General features: G+C 45.7%; 1 protein-coding gene across 1 annotated transcript in view; it reads right to left on the reverse strand.

Annotated features, from left to right (window-relative positions):
- LOC135369191 (uncharacterized) overlaps positions 1–12317 on the reverse strand; it is a 39442-nt gene that overhangs the window by 2789 nt on the left and 24336 nt on the right. The window contains exons 5-9 of the mRNA XM_064602827.1: positions 6916–7004; positions 6496–6835; positions 6145–6338; positions 4877–5098; positions 4063–4282 (exon numbers count right to left, since the gene is read on the reverse strand). Coding sequence (XP_064458897.1) covers positions 4063–4282; positions 4877–5098; positions 6145–6338; positions 6496–6835; positions 6916–7004 — 1065 coding nt within the window. The remainder of the gene's footprint in view (positions 1–4062; positions 4283–4876; positions 5099–6144; positions 6339–6495; positions 6836–6915; positions 7005–12317) is intronic.

The raw sequence follows: 12317 nt of genomic DNA on the forward strand, positions 1-12317 counted from the left end.
TCTAACAGGCTGCGTACTCGCCGGAGGATTGTCGCATTTTCGGCAATTACCTTCTGGAAAATTTTGCCACCATTGAGGAAGACTTTGGACATTTTTTAGTTGCGGGAATTTTTTTTTTTTCAATTGAACTTTGAAAATTGCCAAGCGAACATCACTTATTTTTACAGAAACATGAAGTCCTCGACGGATAACCTTAGACCCAACCAAAGCTACGCACAGTATCGCAACAGAACTAGTCTAAAAAATTAGTAAAAATTCGGCTTTAGCCCCGCCTGCTCCGTTGTCGCACAGAAAAGTGCAAGGTACTTGCGGGGAGTGGAGGAAGTGTTCCCACCTCCTGTTTTATCTTTCTTTTCCCCGGTTTGACCTTGATGCTGGCGACAACAGATTTGTCAAAAAGAAAACAAAACAACCAAAGACAAAGAAGCAAAGACAGATGAAAGCGGGAACACTCTCCCGTCTAGACGCAGATTTCGCGCGCGCTTCTCTGTGAAAATCAAGAAGGCGGGGCTAAAGCGTAATTTTAACTAATTTTTAGACTATTTCCATCGCGGTACTGTGCATAGTTTTGGTTGGGTCTGCGGTTTATCCGTGGAGGACTTCATATTTCTGTAAAAAAAAAATAAAGTGAGGTTCGCTTGGCAATTTTCAAAGTTCAATTGAAAAAATAAATTTCCCACAATTAAAAATTGTTTAAAGCCTTCCTCAATGGTGGCAAAAGTTTCCAGAAGGTAATTGCTGAAAGTGCGACCATCCTCCGGCAAGTACGTAGCCGGTTATAATTTTTTATCATCTTAGCTGAAACACCCTGTATATGGCGAGTAGCCCGAATATTGGCGACCCTACAAACACTTCTTCCGTAGCATGTTACAAAAAGAGACCCTCACAATTATGGCACCGCCATGAGTAAACTGCAGAGGTAGTCAGAGGCTAACCCTGTACTAATGAAACAAGGAAAAGGGTGCAGGGCAGCTGGTATAGATCCATGAAGAAGACCGAGAGAGGCGGACACAGAAGACGTGTCGTCTTCTGTGTCTCGGTCTCTCTGTCTCTTGGTCTTCTTCATAGCTAACCCTGTAACTTTAAATGGACACTTAGGGGCAACAATTTTGCGATGGCAGATAAAACCTTTGTTTTAGTCGCCCTTACCTCACCTTAGGTTTCATAACAAAATCGATAAAGGTTGAACGGATGAACCCAATGAACCCAATGGAAAGATGTGACACCCCAGTGTTCTCTTACCTTTTGTCCCTCCAGTACCTTCATGAAAGAACACTTTGAACTTTATGAGTAGAACAAATGAACCAGTATGATACCGGTTCAAGTTACAGGATTTGTACGAGACTAGTGTTTCCTAAAGCATGCAATAGTAAACTTTGTCAGTAGTAGTAAGCAAGCAGTAGTAAGTAAGCAGTAGTAACCAGTAGTGGTCAGTAAAGTAGTAAGTAGGGGTGTGCGAGTACTAAATTCTAGACTGCGAATAGTTTTTGAATATTTAAAATTCACTGCGAATAGTTTTCGAATATCTAAAGTTCACTGCGATTCGCAGTACGAATAGTTGGAATCAGGATTTCGAATACTTTCAAGTAATAAGAACTAACACGTCACACATTTCTTATTTATTTTCTTCCCACAAATGTACACTTTGGAGACTCTCAAACACACTGAAATAGTTGAACCTTCACTTGGTTTTAAATTCAGGCAGTCTTGGCACACTGAGGTACACTTAACACAACACTTCTTAGTCCAGTCTAAGCTAACTGGAATACTCTGTTGAGTTGTTGTTCAACAGTTCACAGGTTGTCGTGCAGAAATGTCAGCTGCCTGACATGCTCAGGGAGTAAGGCAGCTCTGCATGGTGTAGCGACATCTCCTGCTGAGAATGCCTGCTGAGAATGCCCGTTCACTGGAAGCTGACGTTGCTGGAATGGCGAGGTACTTGCGTGCTAGCCTGGCTACAGTTGGATATTTATGCTGCCCCATCTCTCTCCACCATTTGCACGGGTCAGCATTCCTACTGATTGTCTTGTCAATGTAAGCCCTGATTTCCTTGGATGAATTGTTTCCCTGGTCCTGTGTCTCAGCCATGGTATCAAATGCTGCCCACAAAGATGATGATGCTACAGCACCTCCTTCTTGCTCATTCCCATAATATTCTCCAGCATCTGCATAGTTTAATTGTTCCTGAGCAATGGTTTTCAACCACTCTTCCCGAGCACTGTCATTTCTAAATATGACCGTCTTGTACCGTGGGTCGCAGAACATTGCCATGCAGGCATTTTTATCCATGTTATAATCAGGGAACCTAGTTCTCAAACTCTTTTCAACATTGGCACTGAAGGTTTTTCCCTCGGCCGTCATATCCTGATCACAGACGCATTTCAGGGACTCAAATATGCAGTAGAGAGAGGGTACTTGGCATGAAAGCGTGGGGTATTTCTCACCTTCAGCCTCGACTGTGGCCTCAGCTAGAGGTTTCAGGACTTTCACATAGTCAGAAGCAATGTGCCACTCTGTCCCAGTTAAGCAGTCAACCAGGCTCTCGTGCTTTGCCATATCCAGCGTGATCGGTTCCCGTAGCTCCAGAAGTCTGCGTAGCATAGCATACTTGCTATTCCATCTTGTATTGATGTCCTGAATAGGGTGAAGTGGGGTATTCCCGGCTGCCTTTTGATAGCTGTCAAGCCTCTCTTGGGCTTGTGAACTGTGTTTGTAATGACCCACGATGGCCCTCGCTTTCTTCAAGAGAGGACTAAGCTCAGGAGTGAGCTCCTTCGCACTTCCAATGGCAAGTTGTAAGGAATGAGCATAGCAGGCCTTTTCCGCCCACAGCAGATCTCGAGCTGCAGCCCTAAAGTTCCGGGCGTTATCGGTTATGATGTAGATTGGAAATTTATCCAGTGGTACGTTCCAGTCTTTCACCATGTTGCGGAGAACCGATGATATTTGCGTCGCGGTATGCCTTCCCGAAAAATTACGCGTGTCCAAGTTGTACCTCTTCACTTGAAAGCTATGATCGACGAAGTGGCACGTTAGGCTTATGAAGCTGGCGTTCGAGCGCGACGTCCACATGTCGGACGTGAATGACATGGACTCAACACCATTTTGTAAGGCGGTTTCGAGTTCTGCTTGAACTTCTCTCCTTGTGTCGTGAAAGAGTTTCGGTACTAGCGTCCGGGATAGCGTCGTTCTTGAAGGAGGGCAGTAGTCTGGTACCGCTTCGGCCAGAAGTTCTCGAAACCCGCGATCCTCGACCACACTGTACGGTTGGTAGTCTAGGGCTATCATGCGTGCCACTTTGACATCCAATGCTTCTTTACGAGCACGTGGCAGCTGTCTCTTTGTGGCGAACTTGTCGATTCTTTGCTGTTCCGCCTTCTTAGCCTCATGTTTCTTCTTAAACTCAGCATAAAGTAGGTGATGTCGCTTCAGATGATTCACGAGGCTGGTTGTGGACCCCGATGGTGTCTGGATGCGCGCAGAGCACCGGTTGCAACTAGCAGAAACTGCCGATTCTTTTTGGAAGTAGTTCCACATGGCGCTTCTGTTTGTTCGCTTCGCTGCCGCGTCATCCTGGACAACTTCACAACCATGTCCATCATCCTGCAGTTTTTCAGTTGTACACACAGCCGAACTTGCCATGCCCTGCGCGACTCGTGACTGCGTCTCAACGGTTTCACCAGTTGCACGTGGTTTTGCTTTGGGAGAGGAGTGGAGAGGAGCGCGAGGAGGAAGCTCACGCGCGGTGACGTCACCAGGCAGCGCAACCAGCCTAGCAGAACGCGCGGGTGTCTTCGCGTGCATCTCTGCCGGTGGGCAGATACTCGAAAAATATTCGAAAATTGCGAATAGCGAATATCCTTTGCGAATATCAACCGAATATAGCGTATTACTCGATTCGTATTCGAAAATTCGAGTACTCGCACACTCCTAGTAGTAAGTAAGCAGTAGCGTTCTCTTGTGGCTTTTGTGTCTGTGTCTAGATTGCTGCTGTAACATTATGTCGCTATATGGGCCAGACTGAGAGGTATGGATTCTAAAAGCCATATTAAAAGCACTCACTTGCAAGGGCCTGAACTTTTTGGGGTGTCAAGGCAGGCTTCGGGGGAATACCAGTCTTAGCATAACGATTGCTGATGGTGCCACTCAAGCTTCGACCCTGGAGGTCAGTCTCCCTCCAAAGCTGCCGAGAAAGCTCTCGGCAGAATGTCGAGTCCCTCTTGGACGCCATTGCCCATTCGAGGTTCTCCTTCTTAACATACACATCGTTCCCCAGATGCACCTAAAATGCATACAAAAGCAGGATTAGTCTGGGACATGGATTACACAACAGAGTGACCTGATGTTCAGTAGATATGTATATACCACGAGTTGTAATTAAGGGTGACATACGAGAGAAATGCAGGCGCAGGTACGTGGTGGTACAGTCAAAGTCCCTTACAACGAACTCCAAGGGTCCGCGGAAAATATTAGTTGTAAAGGTGACTGCGTTAAAAAGACCGTGCAGCGGTATTGCAGCTCAAAGTGATCATAATAGTCGCGATGAATAGTATGAGGGTAGGCTCAGGGAGAAACCTATCCCGCACGTGTGAAAACGTCTGCCACTCCAGCAGCAACCGAAGTCCGAGCGCAGAGTTGTAGGCCCTATTAGGCTTCACATCGGTTTCCGCTATGACAACTTATCTACGGGAATGAGTTTGAGTGCGAACCGCACAGAAGTTTGTTTATGGTATGCTTCGTGGAGCCAATGACCGGTGTCGTATTAGGGTAGACTCAGGGAGAAACCTATCACGCATCACTTGAAAATGACCAAGCTCAAGTCCTATGGGTCCATGCCTATGAGCTACCAAAGACTGTCTCAAATAAAAATACTTACTTTGTCATCCACCATAGAGAACATTGTCACGGTACTGGTGTTCCTAATTTCATCGATGACAAATTCTCTTTTGGGGGCTTTGTATTTCTTCCGTCGGCAAGCCGGCTTGGAGCCTGGAGCTGCCTTTGTGGTGTCAGTCGGGACCACCGGGGAAGCATTCTCTACAGCAAGCTGTGTAGCAGCTGGAGGTTCTCTGTTTTCCCGTGAAACATGGGTGTAGGCCTGCGAGAATAAGCGAAAGTCGCAGTGAAATGCACAGTTATAGTGAAAACACTTACTAACGTGCAAGCTAGACAAACTAATGTTGGACAAAGCTGTATTATTCAGCTAATTTATTCAGCTTGCTAATTTATTCAGTCCCACTGTTGACATTTTATATTTAAGTAACTTCATCAGACATTTTGCTTATGATGGGCTTCTTGTGGGTCACCCTGGGTGGTTAAACTTTTGATGTGTTTTAAGAAACATAAGCTTTGAAGAAAAAAGCAATTCGCACTTTATTTAAAGGAGTACAGAGGACCATCCAAGAAAATTTCAGATTAAGACGTCTGATGAAAGTATGTGTGTGTCAATTTAACGAATAGCACGACAGGTTTGGATGTGTGCAATTTGTTTCCCAGAAAAAAATTCACATAACTCCACGCGTTAACCCTTAACTCGCCACTCCGGGTATAACGAGGAGGAGAAGTACGATGCCACATCACTTATGACGATACAGGAGCCATGCGTTCTGGTTCGCTGGTCAGTTGGGAATCAGCGCCCTGTCCCTTTGCCACAGTAAACCAGTTTCGCCAGTTCCCCCAGAGAATTGGGGATAGAAGAAGCAGCCGAATCATCACTGAACAAGGAGCAATGCTTTTCACAGCCCCGAACAGCTGCGTAGCAGACATTTCTCTGACCAATCAGCGAGCGCGGACCCTGTAGCGTCAGTGCGAGGTTGCAGGCAGATGACAGGCTGGTACTGCTCTCCACCACTGCCGCGCACGGTGGCTTTTTGCAGCGTACCTTAAATTCAATTTCTGCGATAATTATGACTCTATAGGGACGGTGCGTCAAACTGGAGGCGACGCTATGCAGCCTCCGGAGAAAGTACCTGGCGCGCCCCCTTTAGGTGTCGCACGGTGCCTATGGTGTGAATTACGTCACGGTGAATCTTACTGGCCTACTAAACAGTTTTATAGGAAGAAAACAGGGTGTTAAACCGTCTTGGGTGCTACTTTAAGCCCCAACCTCGTGTAATAAAAAGACCTCTGACAGGAACACATCACCTGTTGTTCCTCAAGGAAAGTTGCATGAGGCCCCTCTGGGATTGTCGCTTGATTATCTGCATGCCTTTGCCCTTCTTCTGCAACCTCACAGTGATTTATATTACGGCAGGCTGCCTGTATTTGCTCTGATGATGCGAGTAGCCCATAGTCACCTTGCTTCATCCCTTGTTCTTCTCTGGATGCGGGGATAATTTCTGTAAGCAAACCATTCCCAAGACCAATAATTATTATTCACATACTTGACAACATGCATCTTGCCAAGGTGATGTACAGGAAATTGGCAGACATGGAGAGAGCAGTCGGGCTTACAAAAGAGTGTGGTACAACAATGAAGACAGAAAAGCAGCATACCAAACTTCTTGAGAAGTGTGTCTTGGATACGGCGACACAGGATCCTTTCTGCAGATAACTCTCCTTCCACAGCTTGCAGTCTTTCCCCTAATGCCGACAACCTTTCTTCTAAACTTTCAACTTTGTGTTGAAGATCTTGCTTAACTTTCCTTTCAGCACCCAGCATGTCCTTGTACCGCAGCATCATTTGCTTACAGCCAGCATCACAACACTCCGACCCAGCTGACGGTGCCTTCTTGGGTGGTGGCTCATTAGCACTGCATTCTTCATGCGTTGTCTTCTGTAAAACCCTCTTCATTTGTTCTTCTCTTGCTTCCCTTTCTTTGCATCTTTGCTGCTTCTGAAAAATAATGGATTGTAATTGTCAGAGGGCCTCGTTGTAGGGGCCCACATCGCATTACCGTCACGCTATGAACCCACCTGGCTTTGTGGCACATCGTCGCAGTTCAAAATGTGAGGGATTGCCATATTTCCATCCAGCATGGATCGAATCAGGTCGCCTGTGGTTTCTGCAGCGAAGCAATCACATAACACATAAGGGTTCCTATTCATCCTTTACGGGTTTCCGATAATAGACACACCACTTTAGCGGATGCACACTTTGCGCGTGAAGTCACAATGTAAAATTAACTTACCGCCACGCATTCTCACTTCAGCTGGGTAAAACCCGGCCATGGTCACATCTTAGGCATACCAAAACGCCTGTTTGGTACCTTTCTTGTAACCAGTGATGGGCAGTACTTCAAGTACCAACTACTCAAGTAGCACTTTGAGTACATTTCTGAGTACCTGTACTTCACTTTAAGTACATGTTAAATCGTGTACTTTGTACTGTACTTAAAGTACTTCTTCCCAGTACTTCCCCATCAAGTACTCAAGTACCCAAACTTGGACTCCGGACAAAAAATTACAAAAAAGTATGGAAGATGCAAGCTACTAAAAGCGCTAAAATAACAACAAGAAAACGAAGAACACACAGATATGTATGTGTATTGTCCTCTTGCTATCATTTTAGCGCTTTTAGTGAGCTGCAGTACCAACAGTCCCATTCTGACACTTAACCAAAAACGATTTTTGTGCTTTTAAACAGCATATTTGTTGAAGCATATCCATTGTTGAAAGGCTTGAAATGTTGGAAAAGTACAAGCATTTCTATGTTTATGTAAAACGAATAGAATGCAAATACACACACATTATGACGCCGCAACCGGCAGCACGATGACTTGGTCAATTGTCATTTCAGTTCTCCCAATGCATGGTTCTATTGTTTTTTATATTGTTTCTTTCATTGGCAATTATAATAATCATCTTATACCACAGTGTGTGATTGGATTACATGAAGTAGTAAAGTAAGAGCCTGCAAGACACGCATGCTTTCAGTTTTACATTTTACGTTGCTTTAATTCGTCACATGGGTTACATTGCTGCAGATCACAGCCATATAAAAATGAAGGCTTACATTGTGCTTCATCCTTTTTTGATTTTTTTCATATTCTTTTTTAAATAAGTTGTATTTCAGAAAGTAGCAAGGAATGCCCATTAACTGGGTAATCTCTGTTGGCTTGTGCTCTCTTTTCCCCTGAAATTTCCTAGACTGTCATAGTCAAAGATCAGTACCGGAACATCACACTGGGCGGGTGACCTTGGATCAGTCAGGGAGGTATAATAGCATTTGGCATAATCACAGCCCTGCTGATTGACTTCTCTACATGTAGCTGCAAATTATGTCATTTGATTAAGTTCATATTCACAGCTTAGCACTTAACCTAGGACTTTTGGCTTCCTAGCATTTGTTAAGAATGCTGGCTAAAGCTTTTGCTAAAAAAGAAAGACACATCTACTAAACTGTGAAATGCAAAGTGATACAAATTAAATTGGCAGTGTACTTGCTGAGTACTTGAAGTACTTTGCCTAGTACTTTGTAGCTTACTTGAAGTACACATGGAATAGAGTAATTTGTACTGTACTTGAAGTACTAATGATTCCAGGTACTTGGTACTTTACTTACAATCTTAAGTACAATTTTGAGGTACTTTGCCCATCACTGCTTGTAACCTTTCTTTGGCTCGCACTCCTTGACAAAACTTGCTGGAAGTACCGCTTCCATTCCATCATTGATATATATTTAACGTAGAGATACATGTCAGACATTACGTCTGCACAGCGCAAACTAAACACTAGAACAAGCGGGTACCTAATCCAGACTGCATTCACCACACATGGTAATCTAATGCCCAATACTCCAAAAGCGAAACTGGGTCACCTGTGGCCCCGCGGCGATACGCGTAGCCTTTGCCGTTTGTTGTTCTCAGGCTCCATAGGGACTGTGCGACAAACTGGTGGCGCCGCGATGCGGCTTTCGGAGATAGTACCTTGCGTGATATCCGCCGGGTAGCTAGCTTTGTTTACATGTGAAGTGTGGGCATCTTTTTTTGCCACAGCATCGCTAACTGTGCCAGCACCTAAAAGAACTCTTCATTTGGGACCAGATGCTTCATTTCTCAGGATTTCTACGCTTCCAATACCCCCGAGGTCACTAGACTCGCAGCGAATAGCGTTTGTGACGCGCGTTCGGCCATTGCATGAGGTGTGCACAACATGAGTGAATATATTCTATTTCTTTTGTTCTAGTTTCAATGAAACTGAATGAGGACCTGCAAAATGATCAATGATTTACAGTTGCCACTTTCGTGACAGTGAAACGCCGTTGGATACTGTATCACCTTCAAATGCACCGACCAAACGGCAACCTATTTCGAGATAATGATTGAGGTGTTTCATCGCCAGTGCCCAGAGCCGATATTGTTCCTGGTATGGCGAGTCTCACAGTGAGAACAGAAGTTCTACATTGTCCAAAAGGTTTAGTATTTACTCACCGACCATTTCACAGCTGTCGTCCTGCAAGCCTACGTCGGTAGCCGAGATAAAAACTCATATACTTTCTTCTTTGAGGATCTCTTTAGCGTCATTGTATCTGAAGATACTGGAAAAACTGCAGTACAAGTTCAGGCAATAAGTTGTGACCCCACGTGTTTATTTGTATGGATGAAATGGACGCGCGATGTAAATTTCAGTGACGAAGCTATCTGTGTGCAAAGATGACTAAAGGAACACAAGACTCAGTCAAAAACATGATATTAGAAATGGCTGGAGTCACACATACCGTAAAAGCCCGCATATAATACGAGATTTTTTTCCAAATTTTCGTATGCCAAAATTCGTACTCGTATTATATTCGGGCCCCAAAGTTTTCTGAGTTACAACTTGCACGAGAATGATGCGGTTTCGGTTTCGAAATGCGTTTTGTCTAACGGGGAAAACCTATCGCCATCGTCACGTTTCATCATCATCATCATCATCGTCAAACTTAGGCTTATAAATTGCAGCCCCACGTGTTTCGACATGTGTCTACTCAGCGTCTGTGACGCTATGCTACGTTCACAGCGTAGGCCGTACGCAGCAGCGTTCAAACGGAAGTGTATCTTGCTTGCCGAAACGGTTGGGAATAGTGCAGCTGCGCGACATTACGGTGTGATGGAAGGTAGCATTCGGGGCTGGCGGCGGCAGAAGGATGGACTCTTCGCATGCAGCAGCGCAAGGAAAAGCTTCCGAGGCCCGAAATAGGGAGTGTTTCCAGAAATTGAGGAGGACCTGGCTGCCTATGTCAAGGAACAGCGCGCCAAGCATCTGGCAGTGAACATCGAACTTTTGCAGCAGAAGGCGATGGAGATAGCGAGACTCAAAGGCGTTGCGACAACAGAATTCAAGGCCAGCAAGCACTGGGTTTCGCTATTCATGAGGCGTGCCGGATTTTCGCTACGCCGGTGCACATCCGTATCCCAAAAGCTGCCCGAGCGATACGAAGAGCACCTCATTTCGTTCCAGCGCCATATTCTGTCCCTGCGGAAGACCACGAACTTCCAGCTGGGCCAGATAGGAAATGCGGACCAGACGCCTGTCTACCTGGACATGCCGTCAGCGTTCACGGTGCACGAGAAGGGCGCCCGGCAGGTTTGTGTGAGGTCGAGTGGTAACGAAAAGACCCGAGTGACCGTTATGCTTGCTTGCACGGCTTGCACGGAATGGATGCGCTCAGGGGAACCTGCGGTAACACCTACCGGGCGGCTTAAGCGAGCGTCTCCAGCAACGCTATGCCAGTGGATCTCCGACGCGTGGGCCACTATTCCCGAGGGCCTGGTCGCCCGCGCGTTCAAGAAGTGCGGGATTTCCAATGCTCTGGACGGTACGGAGGACGATTACTTGTGGGAGGAACTGTCTGACAAGGCGCTGTCCTCTGAGAGCGACAGTGGCAACGAGTAAATGCATGTCCCGGTGTAAATCTAGTCAATAAAGCATGTTTCTTGTTTTTCCGATTTTGTGGCCCCCAAAACCGCCCCTCGTATTATATTCGGGTTCGTACTATATGCGGGCTTTTACGGTATATAGCCTTCGCTAGCAAGCCAGGATTTTGTGAGGAGTCAAATAACCATCCTCTCGACGTCAGGTATTTTCACCGGACAGACGCGAGTGGCTGTTCTCCTTCCGTACTGTTAGATGCATTATGAATACGGTGGTTGCTTCTGTGCAGTTTGTCTCCATTCTCTTCATTCGCGCCCCAGAAGGGTTCCACATTATTTGCACTTCGAAAATTAGCCCTTCTAATTACGGCGGTCGTCACGCAAGCTACGGTTCCACTTGAGAATGTATAGAACAGGCGGCGTGATATCACGTCGGATACGTCGAAGACCGCCACTGGCAGCGCTGTCGCGACTGAGCAGTGCGCCCTCTTTAGGTGTCGCACGGTCCCTATAGATCACACTACACATTATGCGCTGAAACACGTAGTTCCAAAACAATATGCAACAATATGCTTTGAGCGCTTGTGGAATTGTCACGACTGTTCAAATTTGCTACAAAAAAGGTTTGGAGTGCGAGTACTTGTATATCTAGCCTTTCTCCACAAGTTTTTTTCTTTTTGCTTCTTGGTAGCAGACGAAAACTGCGGTGCTGTCGCTGTCATATTTTCGTAGAATTCTGTGAATGAATGAATGAAAGCAAAAGATCTGAAGCTTAGTCTTGTCAACGGCGTTAATCTTAAAATTATATTTTATCAGTAATATTGGGGTAGCAGAAGGACATAGCGAGAAGGAATGCTTACGAAATTGAAGTCGTGCTGCGTGTTGCTTCACCATTTGTCATTCACGCATGCATGACTGTTAGTATAAAGCACTAAAAATGCCAAATCGTATGAAGAGCAGAGCTAAGAAGAGAAAAAAGTTATATTTTTACAAGGATGCTCCGTTTGGGGTGCCGAGAAGGACACTTTACAACTGAACAATGACCGGAACCAGCATAGAATGGATGAGGTGTGCGGCTCCTCACTCAGCGTGTGATTGCAAAGCGGTTTCACTCCACCCGAAGAGGAATTGCAGAGAACTGTACAGGCTACAAGAATACCCGTAAATGTGGACTGTGCCAACCCGGGTACTTCCCTTTAACGGTCGAACAACACAAATCAGTCGGATAGCGGGATGTTTGATGCCGGTGAGCCCGTCGTACGTCAAAGCCACCTGTACGATGCAAGTCCTTCACGCGAGGAACAAGATGGTTTTTCAAGTACATCAGAAGAGAGCTTCGCTGACGTTGCAGATGATTCAGACCCTCAAAGCACGAACTCTAACCGCTCGACGACAACATCAGCAATTCCATCGAAACGGAAATACTTACTAATGCCTTCCAAGAATATGGAGAAAGCACATTACCGAATTCATCGACAAAAAGGGTAGAGGCGATCTGCATGGTTATGTCGTTTACCGTTAGCC

This window comes from Ornithodoros turicata, chromosome 9, assembly GCF_037126465.1.
Source record: "Ornithodoros turicata isolate Travis chromosome 9, ASM3712646v1, whole genome shotgun sequence".
In the NCBI taxonomy this organism is placed as follows: Eukaryota; Metazoa; Arthropoda; class Arachnida; order Ixodida; family Argasidae; genus Ornithodoros; species Ornithodoros turicata.